The 28,000-nt window shown below is 34.4% G+C and overlaps 4 protein-coding genes across 8 annotated transcripts; 2 read left to right on the top strand and 2 right to left on the bottom strand.

Moving 5' to 3' along the window:
• Nucleotides 1–20: 20 nt before the first annotated feature.
• On the bottom strand, nucleotides 21–2,875 carry LOC18040841 (pentatricopeptide repeat-containing protein At1g09820). 2 transcript variants are annotated; one of them, XM_024182935.1, is made up of 2 exons: nucleotides 656–2,875; nucleotides 21–494 (listed from the first exon to the last, which is right to left on the bottom strand). In XM_024182935.1, exon 1 carries the CDS (start codon nucleotides 2,804–2,806, stop codon nucleotides 1,019–1,021), a length of 1,788 nt encoding a protein of 595 aa, XP_024038703.1. In that variant the 5' UTR covers nucleotides 2,807–2,875; the 3' UTR covers nucleotides 21–494; nucleotides 656–1,018. The 2 variants fall into 2 exon arrangements, with proteins under 2 accessions (XP_024038703.1, XP_024038704.1); XM_024182936.1 differs by having other exon boundaries at nucleotides 54–290.
• A 3,546-nt stretch (nucleotides 2,876–6,421) lies between these two features.
• Nucleotides 6,422–15,232, top strand: LOC18040840 (lon protease homolog 1, mitochondrial). 4 transcript variants are annotated; one of them, XM_006433468.2, is made up of 20 exons: nucleotides 6,426–7,126; nucleotides 7,551–7,616; nucleotides 7,788–7,967; nucleotides 8,100–8,165; nucleotides 8,271–8,312; nucleotides 8,414–8,536; nucleotides 9,018–9,116; nucleotides 9,338–9,403; nucleotides 9,506–9,592; nucleotides 9,751–9,790; nucleotides 10,216–10,387; nucleotides 10,652–10,776; nucleotides 11,149–11,279; nucleotides 11,379–11,483; nucleotides 11,700–11,813; nucleotides 12,566–12,733; nucleotides 12,910–13,011; nucleotides 13,199–13,378; nucleotides 13,794–14,429; nucleotides 14,618–15,232. In XM_006433468.2, exons 1-20 carry the CDS (start codon nucleotides 6,683–6,685, stop codon nucleotides 14,801–14,803), a joined length of 3,132 nt encoding a protein of 1,043 aa, XP_006433531.1. In that variant the 5' UTR covers nucleotides 6,426–6,682; the 3' UTR covers nucleotides 14,804–15,232. The 4 variants fall into 4 exon arrangements, with proteins under 4 accessions (XP_024039840.1, XP_024039839.1, XP_006433531.1 ...); XM_024184072.1 differs by lacking the exon at nucleotides 14,618–15,232 and having other exon boundaries at nucleotides 6,422–7,126; nucleotides 13,758–13,846; XM_024184071.1 differs by lacking the exons at nucleotides 13,794–14,429; nucleotides 14,618–15,232 and adding an exon at nucleotides 13,711–13,777 and having other exon boundaries at nucleotides 6,422–7,126.
• A 6,227-nt stretch (nucleotides 15,233–21,459) lies between these two features.
• On the top strand, nucleotides 21,460–23,872 carry LOC18040839. The gene is made up of 6 exons (XM_006433467.2): nucleotides 21,460–21,711; nucleotides 21,875–22,117; nucleotides 22,190–22,363; nucleotides 22,449–22,555; nucleotides 22,774–23,111; nucleotides 23,231–23,872. Exons 1-6 carry the CDS (start codon nucleotides 21,517–21,519, stop codon nucleotides 23,782–23,784), a joined length of 1,611 nt encoding a protein of 536 aa, XP_006433530.2. The 5' UTR covers nucleotides 21,460–21,516; the 3' UTR covers nucleotides 23,785–23,872.
• Nucleotides 23,873–24,497: 625 nt separating this feature from the next.
• Nucleotides 24,498–27,214, bottom strand: LOC18040349. Its single transcript, XM_006433466.2, has 4 exons — nucleotides 27,132–27,214; nucleotides 26,789–26,959; nucleotides 25,660–25,775; nucleotides 24,498–25,164 (listed from the first exon to the last, which is right to left on the bottom strand). Exons 2-4 carry the CDS (start codon nucleotides 26,894–26,896, stop codon nucleotides 24,813–24,815), a joined length of 576 nt encoding a protein of 191 aa, XP_006433529.1. The 5' UTR covers nucleotides 26,897–26,959; nucleotides 27,132–27,214; the 3' UTR covers nucleotides 24,498–24,812.
• Nucleotides 27,215–28,000: the final 786 nt, after the last annotated feature.

Raw genomic sequence — 28,000 nt, 5'->3', positions numbered from 1 at the left:
GTATTAAACAAAGATCAATATAGAAAATCTTTCAATTCATTCCTATACACAAGTCTAAAAGTTTCTGCAATCTGTAACCTTTGATTCAACTCCTCATCTCCAGCTCTCAACTTCTTATTTTCCACAGTAACATTACTGCACATCTGCTCAATTTCACTAATCTTCTCCCTGATTTCGCCTTTTGAACTTCCAGCATACTGATTCATCGATCAAGAGTTTTTTTTGTCTTTCTTTGCTCTTGATGGACTGGCACCATCACCGTTTCTCCTCCTTTGAATTTCAGTGTCATCCTTGAAGCCGAGGTCAGACATATTTTTAGGGATGAATACAGACTTCATGGATGTTAAGAGAACGGCAATGCTGAAAGATATATTAACTGTTTCAAGTATGGTCTAATAGGGAAAATAGCCTTTCTATAAACAATAACCTCAACATTACATTTGAGTTTCAGAGCAAAATTTTACTAAATAATGAGCAAGTGCACCTAGGTTTATCTGCAGTACGATATAAACAACAAAGGAATCAGTATTAGAGAATCAAAAAAATTACAAAGATTTACAAAATTTAAAGTTTCCTGAATAATCTGGGGAAAGAAATGTTCTAATTGGGAAATTACAATTAGAGAATTGTATAGTAAACAGCATTGATGTCTCACCTGCATAATTACTATGCTTATGATCAGTTGAAAGGTTCAGTTAACTTGCAATACAAGATGGCAGTGGCCTATACGAACTACTTCACAGGCAAAAAAATGCTTATTGTGTAGAATTGGAAGTCTTGCATGATCAGTAATTCGATGAGCTTATCCTCTTTGTGTGCCAGAATGCTGAACAGTGAGGTCAACAGTCAAATAGTGGCTACGTGTAGAGCAGGAAATGTGACCAATCACACATGCCATGTACTGAATAAACATCAAATGCCTGCAGACTCACAGTCATTCTTCCAAGAATGCCAATGGCACAAAAAAAAAAAAAACAATGGGCATGGTGCTGTTAATTCTTCTTCCCTTTTAGAGGAGTTATGAGGTGCCTGAAATATTATACATATGCCCTTCTATGTCTGGAATAAAGCCTTTCTCCATCATTTCCTCTCTAACAATTTGGTAAGTTGTTTGATTTGGGATTAAACCCTTCTCCAACAACTCATTAAGAAGGCCGTTTGCATCTTCTAGCTTACCCTTCTGACAAAAACCTTTTATAAGCACATTATATGTCACGATATTCGGCCACTTCTTCTCTTTCTCCATCTGCTTCCTCAAATTCATTGCTGCCACAAGGTTTCCTTCCCTACAATAGCCGTCCATTAAAGTATTATATGTCACATGACTAGGACTTACACCTACTTTGAACATCTCGTCCAAGAGACTCACTGCCTTTTTTGACTTCCCATCTTTGCACAATGCACCCACCAATATGTTATATGTTACAAGACCAGCTCTCATTCCATTGTTTACCAGTTCATTCATGATGTTCCTAACTCCTTCAACATTGCCCTCTCTAGATAAACCAGCGATTAAGCAATTATATGTTGAAACATCAGGCAACACCCCTCGATCTAACATAGAATTACGCATTGCAAATGCATCTTCCATTCTGCCTTCCTTGCAATAAGCATCAATCAATGTGTTATATGTTATAACAGAGGGAGACAATCCCTGTTCTGAAATATCATCAAACAACACCCTAGCTTTCTCCACCAGTTTCTTCTTGCAAAACCCATTTATAAGTGCATTAGAAGTAACAACATTCGGCTTCAAACCTGATGCCATCATTTCATCCCGTAACGCAACAGCTTCATCAAGCTTCCCATCAACACATAAACCATTAATCAAAGAATTATAAGTAACCACACCAGCTGCAATACCATGACTTCCCATTTCCTCAAACACCTTCATGGCAGCCAATATATTCTCATCCTTACAAAACCCATCAATCAAGGTATTGAAAGTCACCTCATTAGGTAAAATCCCATTCTCCACCATATCCTTAAAAACTGCATTTGCTTTATACATCTTCCCAATTCCACCTTTCTTGCAATATCCATCAATAAGTATATTATACGTAACCACCTTTGGTGAAACCCCCAGTGATTTCATATCCTCCATAATATCACTAGCTTTATTCAATTTCCCAGCTTTACACAATCCATTAAGCACAAAATTAAAACTATCCAAATTAAGCTCAATTCTTCTCCTCTTCATCTCTTTATACACATACTCCACGTCCTCAAATTTACCCTCTTTCACCAGAGCACGCAACAACTGATTACAAGAAAGAACTGATGATTTCAACCCATAATCACCAGCTCTCTTAAAAGCCTCAAAACCCAAATGGGGTTTCATATTTTTCACATAAGCCAACATCAACATATCAATAATAATCGAATTACGACATAAACTATCACTACATGTGGAAAGCGCATGAAAAATCGTAGAAACAGAAGTAAACTTTCCATTTTTAACAAACATGTGCAAAAAAGATCTAATTTTTGGGTACTTTTTGGCAACTACTAGTGAATGTAATAATCTACCAGTAAGTAGTAAAGAGTGTGAGGCTCTAAGCTCCTTTGTTGACCAACAAAAGTACCTGAGAATGAGCACTGGGTCAGCATCTGAATTGAAGAGCTGTAAAATAACTGTGTTAGGATCTGTGTTTTTGAGTTTTGACCAGTGGTGATTTCTTATCAGCTCTGTAATGTCTTCTATGGTTGAATTTGCAGAGCAGAATGGCCTGAAAACCCGTTTGTTTGTCGAGAAAAATTTTCCATTTAGAAAATTTCCCGCTAAAGTAAAGGATTTTAGGGACATGACTCATGAGAGTTGTTTTCCTCTTGAGGACGGAGGGCAGAGATACAAGGAGCGAGTACAAGTAGAACATCAAGCTCTTCTTTCGTAATGCCAATTTTGTTTATTATTTTTATATTATTAAGGGTTATTTTTTGCCATCCCCATAACAATCGACAAATGTTACCATGCACCCTAATCTTTCAATAACTATCGTCGCGCATCCATTCCGTTGGAAATTACCATTAACCTTAACGATTTTGTGAGACATCTGTTGAAATCACCATAATGCCCTCATATAAATTGAAGACTGTAAGTACTGGAATTATAAGAATATATTAATTGGCAGTTGGCACTTTATTTTCTTAAAAAAAAAAAGACAATTATAGAAGGTGTAAAAATAATGTTAAATGTAAATTGAAAATAATTACAATTAAATTAAATTTTTTTAAAAAAGAAATTAAATTAAAATTAATTGGACATTATTAGTCCTTGAACCATAAGACATCTCCAATCCAAGCTCCAACATTATGGCATTTCCCAGTACTTATAGTAATAACTAAATACCTTCTTTGAAAGCACACAGACAACAACATAAACTCCTGATTTCACAGCACAATCAAAATAATTTATATATAAGACAAATTGTCAACTACCCAAACCTAAAAATCATTAAACAATAACATGGAAACCCTAAAATTTTGGGGTTGGGACTTTATAGTTGCTAGTCACCATTGTTGGCGCCGCATCAGTCAGTAGCAACCCATAATTCTTTGAATTGCCAGAAGCCTCTTAATCTCGCGTCAAGCTCCTGCCACTTGTTTCCACCCAGAAATGGTCATTCGTTGCGGTAGTGCAATTGGTTATGTGACCCTTGTGACATCGATGGAAGGGGAAAAGCGTAAAACCTTGTTGGGGAGCGTGAATGGAGAAGGGAAGAAAATGAGCACTTGCTGCATAGTGTAAATGGAAGAGAGAAGATGGAGCATGAATGGAGTCATGGAGAAGGAAGAAAAAAAATAGTTTTTTTTTTCTTTTATATCTTTATTCATCACTGTAACTTTACTATTCTACCCTTATAACAGTTAAGTTGATGGTGATTTTTAACGGAATGGGTGCTTTGTGGTAGTTGTTGAAAGATTAGGGTGCACGGTAACATTTGTCGATTTTTACAGGGGATGGTGAAAAATAATTATAATTTTATTAAAAAAGAAACTACTATATTAATTAGGGTAATTTTTAGTCTTTTCCCTGAAGTTTGGGGTTGTTTCAGTTTGATCCAAAGTATTCGTGCATTTCTAATGTCCTCCCTTGGCGTTTCATATACCGTGAGTATTTGAGGGCAATCCAATAATCTTACATTTAATTCATTTTCAAATTCAAACAAACTTAACCATTTTCACTTCAGAGCACCAGATATGTCTGCAATAGTCTAATATTCAATGTGTAATAAAGAAAGTAATCTACTATTCATTAGTTCTTCAACGACTAGTCTTCTTATTAACCAAAGTGAATAAAAAAATGAAAATTGAAGAACCCATCTTTAATCCTTATAAATGTAGTGTACAAGTTTCTTGCTGACAGTGAGACAACGATAATGAGCTAGACTAAACTCACTTCGAGGATGCATGATACAAGATCGCGAGTTGAAAGAGGGTCCTACCAGTGAGTATTATTGGCGATCGGCGAACAACCCATTTAGAAAGGAGCTGCGAGTACAGTAGTCACCAATACACATCATTGCACATTATTTTTTGTTTTATTTAAGATTGAAATCAAAGATGAGTTTTTTACGAGCTTGGTGATGGCTACTGTTGATGTTGATGGTTTTTTTTTTTTCACTTTTATACATATATTTTTATAGCCAACAATGATACTTTGTAGACTCTTGTACGACAAAAGATATTGTATTTGTTTGATTATACTTAATTAGTCGGTTTGAATTTTCAATATATTGCAAAGATTTTTTTTTTTAAAAATGGGGTTGAATTTAAAGACAAATTATGGTGTTGAGATATTTGTGTTTTTCGGATAATAGAAGAGTTAGCATACTTTTTAATGTGTTTAGTATTTAGAAAAACATGGTGTGAGTTAAAAATCCTAGTAAAATGCAAAAAAGAGAAAATTTTGTTGAGAGAAATAAGAGAGATTTCTACTTTATTATGTAGTTGGAAAATCTCAATTGCCAAATGTGAAAATGCTATTAATTTGACATTATTGAAGAAGCATGAATGAGTTTAAAGGGTAAAGAAGCATGAATGAGTATAAAGGGTAATGTCTTCTATTTTATTTGATTGAAAGACTAACTTAGTGCTAACTCATTTATAGCATAGCATTCAATTAGTTGTTCATGCTTTATGTGTTGCTGTGTATTTGTTAGCTTAATTAATTATTAATTAGAGCTTAGGACTTCATGTTGTATCTTTATCCTTTATTTATTGTCTAGCTATTTCGACGGGGAATCAAATGCATATTCACTAGTATTGTTGAGTGTAATTTTGAGAACTATATGTAGTTCTGATTAGTAATGGTTTTGATTGTTCAAATTATTAGTAGACAATTTATTGCATACATTAATTATTTATTAATTTGTATTTTTTCAGCTTGAGATACATGGATATAGAGGTTGTGGTTGATGGAGAAGTGATTAAAATGGGATTAATTGTTCTAGAGCAATAATATAGTTTGAAGAAATTAAGGGAGGATATCAAAGATATTTGCTTGATGGCCTATTAGACATGAAGATGTGAAAGTGATTCCATGGATATGTTAGTGTTGAGCTTTTTGTATGAATTGTAAAATGGTGTTAAAAGAGTGAGTTGGAAATAAAAGGGGTGTGTTTTAATGGTTTTTGAATGTGAACGAATGTTGTTGTAGCTTGTGTTGAATTGAAAATGAAGAGGGTTTTTAAATATGAAGATAAATTGGTGAAGAATGCTTGAATGCTTGGCAATGGCTGATTTCCCTCTCTCTCTTATTTATTTATTTTTATGATTTAGTATTGTCCAAAACTCCAAATGTTTTGTTTTAAGGGTATTTTTTTTATTTTAGGCTAATTATACAATTTGCCCCAACAAAATAGAGCAACTAATCACCATTTATCCAAAAACTAGAAATCGAGTATTATTTTAATTAATCAAATGGTATATTGGTCTTTTAGTTGGTCAACAAATGGTCCACTAAAATTTGTACTAGCAGTAGGGGAGGAAAATGAAAATTCATAAATACTTTGCATCAAATTGAAATGATCTCAAACCTCAGGGGAGTAAATTGAAAATAATCCCTATAAATTACGTTAAAATCTAAGAACTAAACTTAAATATTAAAACAAATTCTAAAATATTAAATCTAAAGATCTAGATTTTTTTAAGTAAGGTTGAATTTGAATAACAGTCACATCTTTTAATATTTTCACACGTTAATATTCAAAATTAAACCTTTATTCAATTAGAGTCGAAGTCACTTCATTACTGAATTTTTCTTGAAAGCTCTCTCTTTTGCTCTTTGGGAGATTTTTTTTTTATTAATGAAATTAGTATTTTCCAAAAATTAATTTGGCACTTAAATTGTTTTAAAAGAACGACTATTATTAAATATTATCACGCAGTTTTTTCAAAAAACAACGTGGAAAATATTTGACTTGTGGATCAAGAAAAAAGGAAAGGAAAACAGATGGTTCTATCGAATATCGATCGCGAACTGGCGAGGGAGTTCCAAGCCTCTAGGTTATTTTTTTTTTTCTATCATTCATATTAAGGACGAAAGAATCACAATTACGGAAGTAACCTTGTAGATTCTGAGACTCTCATGCCTCCGCAAGTCCGCAACGCCCCGACCCATTTGTATTTTAAATCCAGACTGGAGGACAAATTCGTCCAATAAATTAAGATTCAAGGGTTTATGCAGGGCTTTAACTCTAGCGCTCATTTCCCAAAAACCTCTCCATTATACTTTAATGGTACTTCTCCAAATCCCAAACTAGCCCTTAAATTCCCCCAAAATTACCGCCTTTGCCGTTCGAGCAACCGCAACTTACCAATGCTGAAACTCCTGTCGTCCACCGCCGCCACGTCATGTCGCACCCATGCCTTAACCGCTACTACTTTCAGAACCGGCGCTGAACCGGCGCCGTTTTTTAAAGCGCTGATTCAGCTCACTGGATTAACGACTCGGAGGGGCCGTACGGTGGGGTACCGGAGGTTTTTCTGCTCGGATTCTGCTGGAAAGGGCGATGAAGAGGGGACGGTAGTTGAGGCCGAAGCGAAGTCCGAATCCGACGGATCCGATACGAAGAGTTCGTCCGCTATTGTGTCGACAAACCCTAGGCTGGAGGATTATTTATCGGTTAGATTGAAAAATTTTTGGTTTAATGATTGAATTGTTTGTTTGGTTGGTGATAAAGTGCAAGGAAAGTTCGAGAAGTGAAGGATAATGTAGAATGTCATAAATGCTACTTGCAAAGCCTTGAGGAAAAGCTCATATGAAAAAAAGTTCAAAATTAAAAAAAAAAAGAACATTTTTGTTTATAGCAACTGGATCTTTGAAAAAAGGGGCTTTTGGCACTGTAAGTATTATTAATATAGACCGGGATTTTAGTGGAGTATCTTAGTATTTTGATGATTGCAATGACTAATTTGGGTAATCTTCTGTGATTGGGTTGACAACTATAGAATTAGTAAATGTCATTTTTTATTATTTTGCTGGTTGCTTGAGTACTTAATATTGTTTTTCTAAGCATTTTCTTATTAACTGATTTTGTATATTGCAGGTTTTGGCATTACCATTGCCACATAGACCTCTTTTTCCGGGTTTCTATATGCCGATTTATGTGAAGGTATAGGAGTACTTGTCTTGTTATATTGACTATTGAGGGCAAAATCCATATTTTTATATTGTTTGTTATGGTATTCTTGTAAGCCAGCATTTGTTCTACATGTCATGCTTCGGATTTTGTAGGGATTAGAAGGTATGGTTTCTCTGAACAAAGTATAATTTCTTTTTGCAGGATCCAAAATTGTTGGCAGCTTTACAAGAAAGCCGGAAACGGCAAGCCCCTTACGCTGGGGCCTTCCTTCTTAAAGATGACCTGCTGACTGATGCAAGTACTGATACTGAGAAAAGTGTATCAGACCTTAAAGGAAAAGAGTTGTTCAACCGCCTTCATGAAGTTGGTACACTTGCCCAGGTATCTAATTCTGGTGCTTCAGTTTGACCAGTTAATGTCCTTGAATACTTGTGTTAGTATATATGAAGTGCAATCATAAGTAACTGTGGGTCTATAGTTAATTCTATTTCGATCTTTTATGTAATATTACAGATTTCAAGTATCCAAGGAGACCAGGTTATCCTTATTGGCCATAGGCGACTTCGAATAACAGAGATGGTGAGTAGAATTTCTTATCTGACTGTTCCCTAGAATTGTATGATTAAAGCTTTTGAAATTTAGACTTTTATGAATTATCTTTTTTGTGAAATTTCTGCCATACAGGTTAGTGAGGATCCCCTTACGGTCAAAGTGGATCATCTTAAGGTACACTCTCTATGTTTTTTATTTTCCCACTTCCAGAATCATTAGTTCCATGTATGCAATAGGCACTTTATACGTTTTTTTTTTTTAATTAAACGTGATAGGACAAACCATATGACAAGGATGATGATGTTATAAAGGCAACATCATTTGAGGTTATATCTACCCTAAGAGATGTTCTGAAGACTAGTTCCCTTTGGAGAGACCATGTTCAAACATATACTCAGGTGTGTATGTTATATATTTTCTTGGAAACTATTGTACTTCAAATTTTCCATTCTCACGGTTTTCATTACTAATTTGGTCTACAGTTCATGGAGATCTTCTCATCTGTTTGTCGGCTTCTATATTCCATAATTTGTATCGAAAAATATCAGTGTAGAGAGACTTTTTTTAATTGTCCAGTTTCCTTTTTTTTTTTTAATCTTTACTTGTGATGGCACTTTATCTTTTATTCTTTAAAACTTAATTTTTCTTCATCTCATGCTTGTAGTGTTATTGCCACCAAACAAAAATGACCAGCTTTTGAGTTAATCAATTTGAATTAGTTAATAACTTTTGCATTTGACTTCATGTGAGAAAGCAGAAAATATTTCACATACATGCTTCTGCCTGTTGGATGTATTTGAATTTCTGCATGTTGATTAATTAATTGGATTTTTTGTAATTTGATCCTCATACTAATTCTATTTGGTGTCATTTCTGCAGCATATCGGAGACTTTAGCTTTCCCAGGTTGGCAGATTTTGGAGCTGCAATATCTGGTGCAAACAAATTGCAGTGCCAGCAAGTGCTTGAAGAGCTTGATGTATGTTGCATATTTTTAATAGTGACAGACCTTGAATGCCTCATCTTTATTCTGAATCATTTTCAATTCAGAACATTTATTTGAATTGAGATATGAAAACCTTTTGCTATGTAGCATTGATGGAATCTTCACTTCTAAGCCTTGGTATCTGATGTCTTTGCATCCTTTATTTTCCTTACTGCCTTTCATTTTTAATGCCTGTCTACTTTCTGCTAATTCAGGTGTACAAACGTTTGAAACTTACACTAGAGTTGGTAAAGAAAGAAATGGAAATCAGCAAAATTCAGGTACTTAGTGATGTTGTTTCCAAGACACAGCCGTTTATGTTTCTTTATTGTTATTTGATTCTCATGCATTAGGTACTTGTACCTGTTTGTGGTCATATTTAGGAATCAATTGCAAAAGCAATTGAAGAAAAGATAAGTGGTGAGCAGCGACGGTATTTGTTGAACGAACAACTTAAGGCGATTAAGAAGGTATTTGGCTTCAATTGTATTTGAATGCATTTGTGTACAGTATCTCTAAAAAGTTTGGTGGGCTGTTATCAAATGCCGTGTTTTGATTGAGCTGGGTTTATACATTTCTTTTTCTTGATTTTGGACTGAATGAAACATATTATAATTGCCCTCTGCAGGAACTGGGTTTAGAGACAGATGACAAGACAGCCCTTTCTGGTTAGTTCCGCTTGAATAGTTTTTTTAATTTTTTTAAATAGTAGTAGGTTTGTTTCTATCTCCTCTCTAAGACCCTGTAAAAAAGAAAAAAAAAAAAGATAGTTCGATGTGCCTGTAAACTAGTATTTGAATACCTGCTCTAAAGATCATTGTGTATCATAATGGAATGATTCAAAGTTTAAAAATTTGGTAAAACTTGTGAAATATGGACCGGATGGTGTGGCTGTACAAAGTTATATTAGTCTCAAGGCCTGTGACCCAGACTAAGTTCATTGCCTGCTGGCTGTAGACATAGTGGTTTTTTGATGTAGGATTTTATTCGGGCATCACATCATCCTTTAGAAGGAGACAGCACTTAGTCTAGATTCTAATTTTATACTAAAATCACTGTAATTGCTATTACACTTTCTGATTCATTGCTGCAGCAAAGTTTAGGGAAAGGATTGAACAGTACAAGGACAAATGCCCACGTCATGTTCTGCAAGTTATTGAAGAAGAACTTACAAAGCTGCAGCTCTTAGAGGCCAGTTCTAGTGAATTTAATGTAACTCGTAATTATTTGGATTGGCTGACTGCCTTGCCTTGGGGAAATTACAGGTTTCACACTCTTTTACTGCTTCATCCAGTTGTTATGACAATTATTTATTCTTTATGTTGTTGTTATGACAATTATTTATTGTTTATGTTGTCAACATGCTTGTTGTTTGCTCTAAAAGTGATGGAAGATATGATCTTGACCTTATATACCAAGTATGGAGATAGATAGGCATCTTGCAATTATATCTAGATTTCGTTTTTTGGGTCAATTTATGAGAGGATTGGCATTGGATTTTTGAAATACTTTCCTAATTCCAAATGCAGTGATGAGAACTTTGATGTCATTCGAGCACAAAAAATTCTTGATGAAGACCATTATGGATTGAATGACGTTAAGGAAAGGATATTGGAATTTATTGCTGTTGGAAAACTCAGGGGGATCTCTCAAGGTTGGTAATGTGTTTTCTCTACTTACTGTATATGGAAAATGCAATCAAATAATAATGTATTTATTAGTTTCTTTGCATTTTCAATACTCTATTACAGTTAATCTGTGATGCCTTATCTTTTTAGCAGTAAGCTTTTCTACAATTGAGAATGATCTCATATGGCATGAAGAAAGGAACAGATTCCATGCAAAAGCCTAGTTTCAGAAAACCTTCCAATATGCGCTTAATTTTTCTGAACAGAAATAATTTTTTTTTTTTGGGCATCAAAAAGAGTTTGAATATTGTAGATATGTATTAATGGAATTTAAGTGGATTAGATATCCTTGGCTAAACCAAAATTTGAGTAATCTGGGATTTCTATTAACATTGCAGGAAAAATCATTTGTCTTTCTGGCCCTCCTGGAGTGGGCAAAACAAGCATAGGTCGTTCAATTGCACGTGCTTTAAACCGTAAGTTCTTTAGGTTTTCTGTTGGAGGATTAGCTGATGTGGCCGAAATCAAGGTAGTTAAAGTCTTCTTGTATGTGAAATGAAATCAATATAGAGCTATATGCCAATATAATTTATGAAATGTTAATCATTGACTCCCAAATTACATCCAGGGGCATCGCAGAACTTACATTGGAGCTATGCCGGGAAAGATGGTGCAGTGTCTAAAAAATGTGGGAACAGCTAATCCTCTTGTGCTGATAGATGAAATAGACAAGGTACTATGGCTGAAAAGTTTGATTAATTTTAGAACTATGTAGTTCAAATTTCATTCTTTAAACTAGGTAACTTTCTTCTCTTTAGAAATATCCTGAATAATAAGTTTTTGACTATGTTAGTGCTTGGCTGTGTGTTTGGATTATAGTTGATTTCTAAGGTAAAAAATATTTGTTACTGCTATATTAAGGCTTTAAATATTCATCACCTTGTGGCAGTTGGGAAGAGGACATGCTGGTGATCCTGCTAGTGCATTGTTGGAACTCCTTGATCCAGAGCAAAATGCTAATTTTCTGGACCACTATCTTGATGTTCCAATTGATTTATCAAAGGTCAGTAATTCTAGCTATTTGGATCTGTTTGAGGTTATCTTAATGATTTTAGTCCTAGCAGGAAGAAGTGTTAAGGTCTGGTATTCTCCACCACAATCAGAATGAAATAATTGTCTTTCATTCTTACTTAGGTTGGTAATAGGTGGTTGCTAACTGTAAAATGAAAGTAAGCGTCATAGATATATTGATCCTGTCAGTTTGTTCTCTCTTCCCCCCTCCCCACCCCCCCTCCTCTCCTCCTCCTCCTCCTCTTAAGTTTCAGAAAATGGTATTTCCTTGAGCACAGCTGCTTTTGCCCATTTCACCTTTTTGACAACCAAGTGAAATGCTTTTTCTCCATTTGTATTCTTATTTCAATTCCAAATACTAGATGTTAGATTTGTTCCAATTCCATCAAGGAAATGAAGTTTCAGAATCAGAAGTAGAATTTTAGTAAGACTAGAATAGATTGCTTTCCAAGTGAAATTGTAATCTCCAGTACAAGTGCCTGTTGAGTGGAGAAGCATATCAAGAAAGTAGATGAGAAGTTATAATTGATTTGGGGCATTTTCCTGTATCTTTTCCATTGGCATTTGTTGCCAAAGCATATTCTGTACCCAGACCATCGATATGAAGAAAGTAGATGAGGACTTATAATGGATTTGGGGCATTTTCCTGTATCTTTTCCATTGGCATTTGTTGCACAAGCATATTCTGTATCTTTTCGACGATTTTTCAATTTGTTGCTTACTCTTCTGTGTATTTCATTGCAGGTTCTGTTTGTTTGCACTGCAAATGTCGTGGAGAATATACCCAATCCTCTCTTGGACAGAATGGAAGTAATTGCTATTGCGGGGTATATTACTGATGAGAAAATGCACATTGCTAGGGATTACTTGGAGAAGACTACTCGTGAAGCATGTGGTATCAAGCCTGAACAGGTTCTTACGACCTCGCTTGTAAATTTATATTTATTTGGGAAAACAGAACTCATTTATCTGATATCTGGACTGGGGGCTGCTCCTACTCTCATCTATTTGCTTCTTGTTTTATAGAGATGTTCAATTGATGTATTTTGTATAAACCGAGGAACGATCAAGAACTTGTGTCTTTCCAGGTTGAAGTAACTGACGCAGCTCTTCTTGCCCTGATAGAAAATTACTGCCGGGAAGCAGGGGTTCGGAATCTTCAGAAACAGATAGAAAAGATTTACCGAAAGGTTTGTATGAGTTGCATTAGAATTCGATATGTAATATCCATCCCTTCTAGTTTGAAATTATGAGGAATTAGAATATATGGTGGTTATGAATTCCTTATGTCTGGAAATTGCTGCATCGCTTTCTGTTCATCAGTTTGGATTTATGTCTGTTTTTTGTTATGTGTAACTCCCCGTCATCTATCGACAGATTGCTCTGCAACTTGTGCGACAAGGAGTAATAAGTGAATCTGCAGTTGCTGGAGAGGTTGAAGCAAAATCTGAAGAGACTAGCAGTGATGAGGAAACTGATGAATCTGCAGCTGATTCTGGTGTGAAACATGAAGGGTCAGCCAAGGGAGCCGTAAGGGTCATGCTATCTTTCCTGGAGGTATCTTTCTATTTATTTATTATTTTTTTTTTTTGGCTCAGAAACAGAGTTATCTTACAATCTATTAATTTCTACCATAATGGATTTAAGCTCTTAAAAAACTTTTTACCTTGAAAAGTTGTGTCCTATCCTTGAATTTGTTTTGTTTAACTACTGTATTTATTCTGAGAATATAAAACTTCCTACTTTTTTTGCTTTTTCATTGTTCTTTTCTTCTAATTTTTAAACAATTTAGTCCCACAAATTTTATTCTTCTATAAACCACAAAAGTAACAGCCTATTCACAGGTTGTAGCATTGCAGTTGAATTTATACCGTGTTGATGGATTTCAGGAGTTTTTTTACTCAGTCATTTTTTGTTCAAAACCCTTGTAAGACAGCTTCTTGGATGTTCACGCTTGTAGTCTTCTTGACAGAGTGTTGGTGTAGATTTGAATACCGTTGCTGTGAAAATGCCGGAAACTGAAGCAGCTAAGACGGTTAAGAGATCTGATGATGCTGAAACAGCTGAGACAGTTGAGAGACGGGATAATGAAGAAGCCAAGACGGTTGAAAGTCTGGATGCTGAAGCAGCTAGGACGGTTGAGAGGGTATTGGTTGACGGATCAAATTTATCTGATTATGTTGGCAAACCTGTTTTTCATGCTGAGCGAATTTATGATCAAACACCCATTGGAGTTGTGATGGGTCTGGCTTGGACTGCGATGGGTGGTTCCACTTTGTACATAGAGACCACTCTGGTTGAACAAGTAGAGGGAAAAGGGGCTCTCCATGTCACCGGACAACTTGGAGATGTAATGAAAGAAAGTGCCCAAATTGCTCACACAGTGGCAAGAGCAATCTTGCTCGAGAAAGAACCTGATAACCCTTTCTTTGCCAACTCCAAGCTACATCTCCATGTTCCAGCTGGGGCCACTCCAAAGGATGGACCGAGTGCAGGTTGCACCATGATCACGTCCATGTTGTCCCTTGCCATGAAGAAGCCTGTCCGTGAGGATCTAGCAATGACTGGGGAAGTAACACTAACGGGGAAAGTCCTTCCAATTGGTGGGGTACGTTAAACATACCTAAATAATTTTCTTTCTTCTATTTGTGTCCTATTTGCTGGTACTAGGTATAGCTCTTTAGTTGCACAAGATCTTTTCTGGTTATGTTTGTTCTTCATGAGAGTTCAGTGCTTAGTCCTGTACATTCCAGCCATGATTCACTTACAAACTTATGCTTCTTGTGATATAATCAGGTCAAGGAGAAAACAATAGCAGCAAGGAGGAGTGAAGTGAAGACCCTCATATTCCCTTCAGCCAACAGGAGGGACTTTGATGAGCTTGCTCCAAATGTGAAAGAAGGCCTAGATGTTCACTTTGTAGACGACTACAGCCAGATATTCGATTTGGCCTTCAGTGATGAACAGAGAAAAGAAAACTAAGCCCTTTTTGTTTACCGTTTCCTGATAAAACAGAAATTTTTTGGGCTTCCAGGTGAGTGATCTTTTGAACCTTGCAGGATAGGAAATCCTTTTGTCAATTAGATTTTTCATTCAGATACTCTCACAATACACAAGATGAGATTTGTTCACATCATCAGGATACTAGATGAATACACCAATTGTATTCTCACTTAAAATTGAAAGCACCCACCTGTGGAAAAGAGTAATTTTAAATCTTTTGAGGTGATGTTGATTACCTTCTGAACTATGATGGTTTGAACATAAGTTTTTTTTTTTTTTTAATGAAACTTTTTTAAGTCGCATTTTCTTTCATTGTAAGATTGTGAGTTTGGCATTCAGCATTATTCTTTCCCCTAAGCTGGGCATACAAAAAGAAAAATAAGAATACAACAGCATTATCTTTATGAACACCAAATTTTGAATTACGCATATCAAATTCAAGGTTCGAAATACATCTCTCATGTTCTTTTTTTTTTCCCCAAAAGCACGAGTAATTTAATGATGAACTCTTTTATAAACTTTTGACTGGTACGACCAACGATTCAATTTGGAAATATGAGGCTTGAAAGTTCACGGTGCACGGCTGACAGGTACACAACTTTCTCCTTTGGGATCTTTAATCATTGTTTGTTTAAATGACTGGAGCCGATAAGACTCTAAAACGGGAAGGAAAAATTAGGTCACTGGCCGGCCCCTCATTCACGTTGCATTTGGACAGTGTAAAGGAGTGGGTTGGTTCCATCTCCACAAGCATCAAACAAATTGACTCTTGGAAATGACAGTAGTCCTGTACTACCCGCACTCGAAAGCTCAGCTCAGCATTTGTATGCTATGATCACTTCAATTGTTGGACAAACCTAAAAACCACCCCTGCTCATACTAGTAATTGGAGATGCTCACAGTCATATATCAAGCTTTAATGTCATAGCGATTGTTTTGTGGCTTCTGAGCGTGCTATATATTTATATTATGTTTTGGTGGTAAGTGATAATATAAATTGGCTTGATTTTGACCTATGTATACCGAAATCATCTTTCTTGATGATTTTCTGAGGAGAAAATATGAGTAATCGAAGAGAAAATTGACAAAGTTATTAGTGTCATACATGGAAATATTTTTCTTCAAGCACTAGATTAAAAACATAAATATACACTCTCACCTATAAACAAGATTGCATGCGTTGGCTAAAGATAGGATCTCAGTAGATATAGTGCATGAACCTTCAAGATCGGGGAGAAAGATGAAAACAAAAAGAGCCCCAATTTCTAATGTAACCCCACCGAGATCTTTGCTCCATTGAGCTTTGAAGAATACATATATATGTTTTATTAGGAAAGAAAAGGTCATGTGATTTTTTTTTCATTTTAGCAACCCAATTTGCCACAATGGGCAATCCAATAGGACCTCTCCACATAGAGAGGAAAATGGATGGGGGAAAAAAAGGGGAGATGATGATGAGATTTTCGGGGACCATGTTGGTGTCATACTTCCACCGAGAAATCAAAAAGAAAGAACGTTGTGCGTTCTTTTTCAATTCCAAGTCACACGGACTTCTTATTCTTTTTGTGGGTTGTGACTTGCGAGTGAGTGAGTGACCATTAGTTATTATTATTACTCGATCAAATGATCGCATATGAATACAACCATCACTATCAAATCTACGCTTATATTAAAATTATATATAGATTTTTAGTCACATGCATTTTTAGTCAAAAGCTACGGATTTCTCCTCCTTTCGACTTTTTGGGTTCCCATTTTCAGATCCCACTTTATCTAGATTTCTTTTTCGTTTGGGTTAATTTGCCCCCACACACTTCATTTTTCTTAGCTTACTCTTGTTCCCTCTAAATTGTAGTTGCCTCTGTTCTACTTTTTTTTTTTTTAATGTAAACATTATTAAAATTAGGATAAAAGTCCATTTAGTCCTTTTATTTTAATATTAGTGTCCATTTAGGTTTTATATTTTTTAAAATACCTTGAAACATCCCTACCGTTAAAGTATTGATACCCCTACCGTTATTTTTTATTTTTTTTAACTTACTTTTATAATATTACCCTTTTATAATAATTGAATAATCACATGCACATTTTCTTGATTTATTAAAAACAAAGAGTAATGCAGTGATGCAGTGACGGCATGGGGGTGGTACAGACTTACAAAATGTACATGGGCAAAATGAAGTTTGCTAAGAAGTGAAAGAATCGGGGGGGGTGGTGTTGTGAAATTAACCAATTACTTTTCTTCTTTCTTTTAAGGTAACCATGATGATAGCAAAGTGTGAGGTGAAGTAAGCAAAGCGCATCAATGTCCTTTTCATCTCCATGAAGTCGGCGCCTGACTCTGACTCACAATGGTACATTAACATTATCCACTTTAGAATTTTTTAGCTCTTTATTAGCAGCCGTGAGTCATGAATCATGAGCTAACCTCCATGTAGCCATGCACTTGTATATGCGAAGCCCCACGTACCCAAAAGCATTATAACATACTCTTTTTCTCTTTCTTTTATTTGCTTTTTTTTTTTTTTCTGTTCTTTCTCCCCTTACCTTCACTACTTTGAACCATGATGAATTCCTTGAAGATATGATAAGATAAATCTCTCAAAAAGCCTAATAAATTTAATATATCGTAAAATTCTTTTAAATTTTAAAGATCGTGACAACTGAGTCAAGTCAATAATACGACTCCTTATAGTTTTAATTCTTATAATGTTTTTGTTTTTATAAAAAATTTAGTTTAAAAAAAAGTCGTCCTAAGTCCTTGACCATGAAACTACTTTTTTTTTTCTTTTAAGGTTTTAATATTAAGGAAGTAATTGGGTAATATAAAAACTATAAGGGAGTGAATAAAAAAAAAAAAAAGATTTCTCTAAGGAGCAAAGTGGTAATCTTTCATTTGGTTATTTGAGTCAAAATTTTCATAGGATATCTCTGTTGATAAAGGATGCCATAATTTCATTAAAGAATTTGGTGAACTTAACAGAGAACTTTCGTAAATATAACAGAGAATTTGGTGGATTGCAGCGTTGCAATCGTTGTATTGGTTATCAAGTAACTATGACAATCATGACGAACCTGAAAACTAATCAATTAGAGATTTCTTATTGAGTGTGCTTTCTAGCAATAATTGTGCACGCTTCAATGATAATTGAAATTTGGACTAGTTAATAATATTATAATAATTTGTGGTTATGCTTAAGTATTATAAGCAAATGATGATGGGAAAAGAATATTTAGGTCCGTTTTCTTTTAATTGACAATGATAACTTAAAAGAAAATAAAATGATTGTTTGGTTTTGAAGTTAAGAACAATTCTTGCGGCATTTCCTTTTAGGTCGAATGAGAGAGAATGTTTTGTGGGTTAATTGGTAGAGAAAAAAAAATGAATCCCAAAGACCAAAGTTCTGGATTTTTGCAACAAAGTTGGCTGCTTTGGTGGCTCCATTAGTTAATGACTTAAACAATTCACCCACCAAAAAACCAAAGTCAACTCAAGCTAGCAATTTCATTTGCAGATGTTGTAAGTTACATAGAAACACATCATCTATATCTTGCCATCTCACATCAACCAGCAATCTCTATCTATTTATAATTTTCATAAAAGACCGAGTGAATTCGCCCAGTTTTGTGCTAAGCTGGGATCACTACATTTAAATGTTGATAATAAGACACTTCATGATAGTATTCAATTAATTATAACTTAGTCATGACTTACAAACTCACCTTATCCAAACTAAACCCATTTTGAAGCAATCGCATATGACCAAAAAAGAAAGGTACAACGAGAGAAATGGATTGATCAATCATTGGAAAATAATTAAATTTGTTATAGGTTAATTTACGGTTTTGTTTGATGGAAACTCGTTAGTTCATCAACATATTAAATATCTAAAGGGTAATGCCATAGGTATAAAATTGAAGTACTACTTACAACGAGATATGAAAAATTTAAAAGCGACTGGAAAGTAAATTATTTTTTATATAAAATAATATATAGTTAGAAGAATTCTCTGATCAATTATGTTAAAGAAATAATTGTTGGATATGTTTTTGGTATTTATTAATGAATAAAACGACATCCAATTCTCTTATAAGTAAGGTGGATTGATATGTGGATTACGTATCAATCCTCTCTAACCACCTTCCTTGCACAAGTCTATCACAACTCAATCGTTAATCTCTGGCTAATTCCACTTTTTAAGTTATTGTGCTAACATAATATTGGAGCTCTTAATCAGCCAATTACATCAGCCTCCAACATAATGTGATAACAAAAATCAACCTACTTTTTGTCAGTTAACAAATTAAGTGCATTTGATTCAATATAATGATGGGTATGGTGTGAAATTTCAAATGGAGGTTTAGTATTTGACTGGTGGTGCTCTCCCTATTGGGCATGGTAACAAGCCCAAAAACTATCAAATCATAGAAAGAAGTTCTTTTTGTTAAAAAAAAAAAAATCCCTTCTATTTAGTAAAAAGTTAAATTGGAGTGAGTTGAAAAGCATCTTCTCAAAAGATATATGATTTGTCAAAAATAATTTTTTAAAAATATTTTATTAGAAGTGAGCTTTAACTTATTAAAATTATTTTTAACCATCCTAACAGTAAAGCCGTATTGGCATTTGGAACTTGGAAGTGACTTCATGTAAAGCATTTTGGAATGATTAATTATAATAGCTTTCACCATCTAATTCTAAATAGGAAGTAATTTTGATAATAAATAATTTTTAGAGATAATGAATGAAAATGGGAGGTGAGATCCCCTAATGTTGAACCAAACGTAGCGTTACGGCACACCAGCATTTGTGGGCTTTTGCTTCTTAAACGCCAAATGGCTTATGGCTGCTGCTTCTGCTTGCTTGTAAAGTCGCTTGCTTTTTCATTATTTCATTTTCACCAAACGTGTGCCATTATTTTATTATATCCACACATTAAAAAAATTATTTATTCCCCATTCATTAAAATCAACTATAGTGACTTCTAAAAATGCTAAAATTAATTTTAATTTTTTAAAATTACTTTTCAACTTTTTAAAAATATTTTTATCGAGACACTAAAAGTCTCAATATTAATTAACGATTCCACTCTTCTCTATTTTTGAATATAAAGATTGAAGAAAAACAAATTTGCTTTGACATGACTTGGCTTGCATTAACCGATAATATTAATGTCAATTACTCAATCAAGCTTAAAGAAATTAATCAACTACAGCTTCACTTCACCTCTATTTTATCAAAGTCAAAAACTTCGGAATTAGGATTATTATCTTCAGCTTTCTGCTATCAAGCTCGGGTGAAAAAGAAAAAAGAAAAAATCTAAGACTAGATGACATTTGTTTATGAACTCTCCCTACATACTTATTTTTCGACCTTGAAATCGACCCATTTTAACAAATCAGTAAAAGAAATTTACATTTACAGGTCAATTTTAAATTCAAAAACTATTATATATTGTCATTTTACTTTTAACAAATACACTAATAAAAGAAACACAAACGTATACACAATATATCACCCGTTATTAACTACAACTAGCCATATTAACTTTGGTATTGGTAAAGCGTCTTACGATGTTTTGTAAACAAAATTCTATACACATATACGATAATGCTCATCTTACAGTAAGCGACATTACCAAATGACATAATTGGAATAGTTTATACTTTAATATTATCACATGAGTTGCATAATTGCTATGTCGGTGGGTAATGATGTTCACAATATATATAGATATATAGAATTTTTTTTTTTAATTCCGGATGAGTTGACAATATTGTCAATTAACTTTTAAAACATTGTAAATTGTTTGATAATAACGTGACATTATGAAAAAGACCGTTTACAATATTATAAACTAAAATTCAGGATTTTCTTAACTTTGTACAATTCTATGTATTATAAATACACGTGTTTGTACGGGTTTGGGAGTCCACTTTTTTTTTTTTTTATTTAAAAAAATCAAGTTTTGACACAAAAACTTAATCATTAAAGCCCATTCTATTTCAATGGTCACAATGAAGGCTAATTTAGATTATTTTTTTTTTTTATAAAAAAATTGCAAGATTTTTTAATTTTTTTTATAATAATGTAATTAATATACTATAAATTAACATATTTTTGATAAAACTACATGTGTTCTTAGAATATACATTAAAAGAAATAACTCTTATAAATGCAGTAACCTAAAAAAAAAAAAATCGAAGACAAAAAACAGAATACAGTGGAACACATAGGGTAAAAGAATCACTCTGATGCTTAACAAGTATATATCTGAGTATCCAAAAAAATAACAAACCAGAGGATTTTGTTTTGGATTGAATCTCATATTCTTAACCGCCCAATATATATTTTTACTTTCGTTATTTTAGTTTGATTATGAAAACAGAAACCAAATAATTGCTGACAGTGAAAACAGGGGGAAGCAGAGAGAAAAAAATTAAAAAAAATAAATAAATAAAAAACAAGAGTAAATATAGGAATCGTCACGTGCCTTAAAAGCTGATTCCAATCGTATTTTTCGTGAAAAGGATTCATTATAAAACCCCATCATTGGCTTGCATTAAACCCCTGATAACACCCGGCTCTTTCTCTTTCTCTTTCATTTTGATTTATGTTTTTGTTTTCTCTGCTTTCTGCTCTGCATTACCTCTGTATTTTCTCAGACGGCACCACTACTAGCATTCAAAGAATCATGGTACAAGAGTTTAATTTAGATGATGAGAATTTTTTCCGTTATGATGAGAATTTTTTCCATAACGGAAGAGGAGATACTAATGATGGGTGCAGGCTTGCTGCTGCTGCTGCTGCTGCTGCTGATGGTGATGGCTCTTTAATTGAAATATATGACAACTCAGGCTTCGGTTCTTGTGAAAGAAGTTCTTCTTTTGTAAGTGCTTATGCCAACAGGTGCTTTTATGACTGCATGCTTTTCTTTTTTTTTTTTTGAAGTATTTCTATTTTCCTTTTTCTTGTAGTTAAGGATCTTTCGATCAAGCAATTTTTATGTGCCGTGTTACTTAATTTGATCACCTACTTTTTTCCATTTTCAGATGAAGTTTTTGGAAAATTTAAACACGTTACCTCCTCTCAACCTAAGACTTGGAATCTCGAAAAGTTTTTTAGTAGAAGTAGAAACGCGTTTATCACAGCAAAGTAGTCACACTCAACAATGCAGAGCTCAAACTTATGAGATGACTAGATCAAAAAGAGCCGACTTTGTATCCCAACAAATGACTGAGAAGATGAAAGCTTCCAATTTTCCGGCACTAGAACTCAGAATTGGTTCATGGGAGGTAACGTTTTTTGCTTTTCATGTAATCTTTAAAATAGATGAATGAAGAATAATATCACAAAACTGATTGCAGAGAGTAACTAGACATGAAGGAGACCTGGTGGCTAAATCTTACTATGCTAAGAAGAAACTGGTGTGGGAATTCTTGGAAAAATCATTGAAGAGAAAAATTGAGATTCAATGGGCTGATATTATTGGAATCAGGGCAACTACGGAAGAAAATGAACCTGGGATTCTTGAGCTTGAGGTGAGAATTTAATTTTTTTTTTTCGTTTTTCTTAATTAGAATTTGTATAGATGGTGATTATGGTGAGCTTTGTTTTTTGTTGCAGTTAAAGCAGCCTCCTACATTTCACCACGAGATTGATCCTCAACCAAGAAAGCATACTAATTGGAGATTGACAGAAGACTTTACAGGAGGGCAAGCTCCTGTGTTCAGGTTTTGTTCTCATGTTCTATAATTGAAGCAAACAATATTTATAAATTATTAAAAAATAAAAAAAAAGGTTGTCATGTTTTCTCGTGCATGCATAAAACCATTTTCACGAGAGAGTCTGTTGTGATATTATTTGTTATTAGACTAAATCGTACTTGTGAAGATGGCGACGTGCCTTGCCTTGAGAGGCCTAATCTAGTGTTTTGTTATTTTTTCTTCAGGAAACACTATCTGAAATTTCCTCCAGGAGTACTTGACAGGCATTTTGAGAAGCTTTTACAATGTGACAGCAGACTGTTTGAGCTGAGCCGGAAGCCTTTTCCAACCTTGGACTCTCCTTATTTCCATCAAAGCTGTATATTTGAGCATCCTCAATATCTTCTAAGCTTCAATGGACAAAGTCCTCACATTTACCATGGCTTGGATTCCTCTCATTCACATATGAGCCCACCTTTGTTTCCAGCACAACAACTTTTGTCCCCTCAACAAGTTCAATCTCATCAAATGCAAGTGCAACTGCCCTCTTTCAGCTTCAAAGCTTTATCTTCACCAGATTCAGGTAAATTGCTTTAAATCAAAGTTAACAGTTGAAAATGAAGCATAACATTAAACTCATTATTTTTTTTTTCTTTTCAATGTTGTTTGTTCATAACATAGTACTGGAATTTTCGCATATAGCTGGGCACGTTGGCAACAACCATTATGTTGACAATCCGGGGATGAGATTCTGGGGACAAGCAACGAACAGCTTTCCCGCGAATCAAGTTCAAGGATTCGCTTCATCAACAACTCCGACAGTAGTTTCTTATCAGAACAACAATTATAACGAAGGAGGCAGCGGGGGCAGGGGTGATGTTTATGATCAAATGCTTATAGAAAGCGTTGAAAATACTTTGTTGAGTGACCTACACATCGATTACTCAAACGAGGAATGCAGCAATCCCAGAATGGCATCGCACGAGGCATTGACCAATCGGCAGGCGAATTATGGACAGGATATGTCTGCAGCTAGTAGCGGCGACATGGAGGTAAGTGCCAGTGAACATTCAAATGATACTGCTGGGCATTTTCACACACAAGCCGCTACTTGGATGCTGCCTCAAGGTAATGAAAATATTCCACGGCCTTTAACTTGGCTTCCTGCTCAAGCTACTACTAGTCAAGAGATGCCAATGCCGATGAGCCAGTATAGGAACAGCTTAGCTTATCTAATGCAGGATGATTTTACATGAGGAAGAATGTACATATTTGTATCATCCCTAGTTCATATATATATTTTTCTGTCTCCTTTTAGGTTTTTTAGTGAGAATAGTTTCTTTCTTTTTTCTTTTTGTGGAAATTCAGATACAAGCACAGTTCTGAGAGGGTTCTTTTGTGAAGTATTTGAAGTTTTTCTTTGCATTTTCTGATGAAATTTTAGAAATTTCATCAAGCACTTCCAATTTTCTTTTTCAAAATTTTCATCGCCATTTGATTTTTAACAAAATGCCCAACATAGAAGTTGAATTAAAAATGAACACTAATAAACTTTATAAAAGCATTTCAATATATATGAATATTTGCCAGATTTGCAAAAATCACACACTACACGTGATATCTTAGAATGGTTTTGGTTTTGGTTCTGAATGCTACAAAGGGTGAAAAAAAAAAAAGAATAAGCAAGGCTTAAATAAATAGAAGATGCTTGGGTCTATTTGAGGACGAGTCGTTGTTAGCGTTTTCTTTGTCATGGAACACAGGGCAAATGAGAAATTTTAGCGTTTTCCATTGAGTGTTTGAAATGGTAACAGATGGCGAATTTGTCTATTTCGCAATTCTGGCGATCTAACTGAAAAATCGTCAAACCTTGGGGGAGATATCTGATGATACCCTTTTTCCTTTTTATATATAATTTACATAAAAAAAATAACTTCAAATTTAAAATAAACATAAGGCTGGGCCAAGGTACTAAACTTCGAAGTTCATTGAAATCCAACAAAAAGGAACCTACACTCTCGTTATTTACAATACTGGCAAAAGTAAATGAACGTTATTAGTTGACATATACTCATAAACATGATGGTTAACGAGCACCGAATTTCAGAGTCAATGGATCACCAATTCACTTCCGTTCTAGGCTGGTCCTATAAACTGTTGTCACTTCAAAATGGCAAAACTTGGAGACAAACGAAAATCGAGTCATTGGAATGCCAGATTTTCACCAATGACTTCTGTTAATACAGATTGTATCGTCAAACTTGCTATGCCATTTACTTACTTATCAGTTTTCCTTTGCATGCGGGAGATCACCGGATTTCTTTGCAGCTTCATCAACCCCTCCCTCTTCACGCATATCACTGAAGCTCCTTTTCTTTGATTTAGAATTTGAACCTTCCTTTTCATTTTCATTTTCCTTCTCTTTTCCTTTTCCTTTTAGTCTTTCTTTCCATTTCTCATTCTCAGTCTCTTTAACGGGTTGGGTCTCACTAGATGGAGGAGGAAATAGTGGAGGTTCCCGGCCACTTAATCGGGAATACACTCTTCCAACAGTATCACTTATCTCCTTCCCCAGCCCATTGCTGTCCAGAATTAACTCCCAAACTGATTTAGAGGCCTTCTCAAGCACAGGTGCTCTGAACAGTAAGAAAGATTAAGTACAGCTTCAGCATACATACAGAATGACTCATATACATCTAAATCACGAATGTATAACATATCATATGTTTCAAAACAGTTCTGAAGTTTTAATGGATAGGTTGCCAGAAGAAATCTGAATGGAAAAATAAGTAGTCAAATAAATAAAGAACAAATGCACAAACAAAAATGACGAAAAACGATAAACGGGATGCAAGTAAGCTTTGCACCACTTATGAATCTCACGTCTGATTTTCTTCGACAATCTAAGAACAATTTGTTATAAGTGGGTACAAAGGATTTAGTCTCATTAACTTAATTGGCCAATATGAGGAGTACAGCAAACCGGTGAGTTAAAGGCGTCTAAAACCTCACACCAACATTACATTACGAATTTGCCGTGAAGTAGCGCAAGTTCATAAGTGGACTCACAAATGGGATCTTTCATACCTTCTGAAGATATGCCAAAAACAGCAAAATACCATAACACTTACTCAAGTTCCTGCCGAAGTGCATCAAACAGCTCTCTTTTGGTCTGTTTCTCCGCCCCAGGGGTGTTGAGCACTTTACTTTGTTCTGCCATTTTAATGGTTGTATTCTTCAGCTCTTCCTGCAACAAAGAGAAAGTATAAATTCAAGAACTAAACGCTAAAAAACAACAGTCAACCATTATCTCTATGAAAATTGTACAATTTCAAATCTTCAGTCACAAACTCTTCTACTCCCATTTTATAATTTCTCTAGTTTTGAACATTCATTGATTTTCCCTAGTTATCATAATGTGAGGCGCAAAACTCGTAGTAGCAACAACACACGATCATGAGCTCCATCCATAAATGCCTCGGTGCTTGTACCGAATTTGAAATGGGGCACTATAGCTGATGCTCACAACCTTGGTAGGCATGATCTCCATAAATTGCAACATATCAAAGTCTTAATGTTGTAATTGCCAAGCAATTAAATACCCAAAAACAAAAAATCGTACTAAATGAAAGAGATCATCCCAAAATGCCAACATGTGGCCAGAATTTGATTCTTTCACATTACTATCTAAAAAGGGCAGCAAATTAATCCAAATCAGCTACATTCTTTCCACTTACAATCTAAAAAGGGTGGCAAATTAGTCGGAATCAGATACACATACACAGAATTCTAAGTTTTTGGCGGAAACTAAAATATCAGACCAACCAAAAAAACCATGAGTGTAGAGATCTTAAAACAACCACGTATCAAGAAAAGAACAGACCAATGCCAATCTCCAATTGTCCAGATGTCCGAAGCCATGCTGCACAATAACTATCTTGATTGACCCATGCAAAACCCACACTCAGTTACACATACCATCAACTAAAACCACAATGTCAGAATCTCAAGAAACAACATAACAGAACTTTTAATCAATAACAGTAATTCACTTTAGACTAAAATGAATTTTTTTCCACCCCATATGACTAACTCTTGAAAAGAAAGCAAACATAAACAAATCTGTTATTTCATTGACATCAATATTCTCAAAACTTCATGAAACAACCCACAAACCCGTTGTTAAATAGATAGCTCAAAAACCCCATTCAGGAAATCAAACCAGAATCTAAAAAAATCAATATGTATAGAGAGAATTACATTGGCTTTGAGCTGATTAATGATCTTCAGTCTAAGAGAATCAATGGTGCCATCATTCATCAAAGACTCCAAAACATCTTCCGGTGTTATCACTGAAGACGAACCCATTCTCCTTCGTCAACACAAACCCACTTCAGCTCTTATTATCTTTGCTTTTCTCAAAATCCTAACCTGCCCACATAAACAAAACAACGATGCAACAATTTTTACCATTCAAATATCGGTTTCTTTAACTAAAAAACGATTTTTTACCGCGGTGCAATGAACCCTTTTGTTTGATTTGATAGAATAACTTAAAAATTTGTTAAAAATTTGACACAATTCAATTTGAGAATCTTCGTACCTGGTCTCCGTAGGAACTTCACCGTCTAATCAATTGGAACAAACGGACAGTGAGACAGGTTTCTTTGTTATGTTCCAAGTCTTCTCATGGACCGACTCTTATCTGATTCTTTCTCATTCATTACTGCAAACGACGTCGTCTCGTGATATTAATGTGGGTGCAACATAAATTCAATTATATTTTAAAAGAAATAAGCTTTTTAATTCTTTAAAAAAAATCCCTTATAAATTTGACTTTTAATTCAAAAAATTACTTAATTGACATATTATTAGATGTTTATTATTTTCACTAATTGTAATTTTTAGTCAACTCGAAATTAAAGAACCAATTAAATATTATGGTTCATTTTAATATTTTATGTCAAATTTAAAATTGATAAGACCTTTAACGCTCTAGAAAACACAACTAAAATTATTTTTGATTCTTTTTTAAAATTATAAGTTCTTTTTCGTTATAACTTATGATGAAGAATGTAAGTAACATTCTTAGATAAAGAAGAGTTCTGATCTAGTGCGCAAAACATTAAAATGCGGAAGTGGAAATGTGATTCAATTCACACTCATAATTGTCTATAAATATTGCAATGAGAAAAAGAAAGGGGGAAAAAAAACAAATGAGCACATTAAATTTATAATATCATTTCACAGGTCGGCTACAGTTTATTAGATCTATTGGTGAGTCATCTGATTAATGATGTAATCTATTAACTGCGACATAAAAGTCCAAGAAAAATACTATAATCCACCAACATGGTTCATGTATACTCATATTCCTCAGACCACTACTACATGTAAAAATGTACTACTTTTATTCTTCATAGTTCATGCCACTACTACATGTTAAAAATTCCATGTGTTCATACTGATCTA

This window comes from Citrus clementina, unplaced genomic scaffold (genome assembly GCF_000493195.1).
Source record: "Citrus clementina cultivar Clemenules unplaced genomic scaffold, Citrus_clementina_v1.0 scaffold_5, whole genome shotgun sequence".
In the NCBI taxonomy this organism is placed as follows: Eukaryota; Viridiplantae; Streptophyta; class Magnoliopsida; order Sapindales; family Rutaceae; genus Citrus; species Citrus x clementina.
This window is presented reverse-complemented; position numbering and strand designations above follow the sequence as displayed.

Coding starts and splice junctions, on each gene's coding strand:
- LOC18040841 (XM_024182935.1), bottom strand. CDS start 2,806: ATGTCCCTAAAATCCTTTACTTTAGCGGGAAATTTTCTAAATGGAAAA.
- LOC18040840 (XM_006433468.2), top strand. CDS start 6,683: ATGCAGGGCTTTAACTCTAGCGCTCATTTCCCAAAAACCTCTCCATTA. Junction 8,313..8,413: donor TCAAAGTGGATCATCTTAAG/GTACACTCTCTA, acceptor TAAACGTGATAG/GACAAACCATATGACAAGGA. Junction 13,379..13,793: donor TCATGCTATCTTTCCTGGAG/GTATCTTTCTAT, acceptor TCTTCTTGACAG/AGTGTTGGTGTAGATTTGAA.
- LOC18040839 (XM_006433467.2), top strand. CDS start 21,517: ATGGTACAAGAGTTTAATTTAGATGATGAGAATTTTTTCCGTTATGAT. Junction 21,712..21,874: donor GTGAAAGAAGTTCTTCTTTT/GTAAGTGCTTAT, acceptor TTCCATTTTCAG/ATGAAGTTTTTGGAAAATTT. Junction 23,112..23,230: donor TTTATCTTCACCAGATTCAG/GTAAATTGCTTT, acceptor TTTCGCATATAG/CTGGGCACGTTGGCAACAAC.
- LOC18040349 (XM_006433466.2), bottom strand. CDS start 26,896: ATGGGTTCGTCTTCAGTGATAACACCGGAAGATGTTTTGGAGTCTTTG. Junction 25,776..26,788: donor TTAATCAGCTCAAAGCCAAT/GTAATTCTCTCT, acceptor TCTTTGTTGCAG/GAAGAGCTGAAGAATACAAC. Junction 25,165..25,659: donor GCACTTCGGCAGGAACTTGA/GTAAGTGTTATG, acceptor CTTACTGTTCAG/AGCACCTGTGCTTGAGAAGG.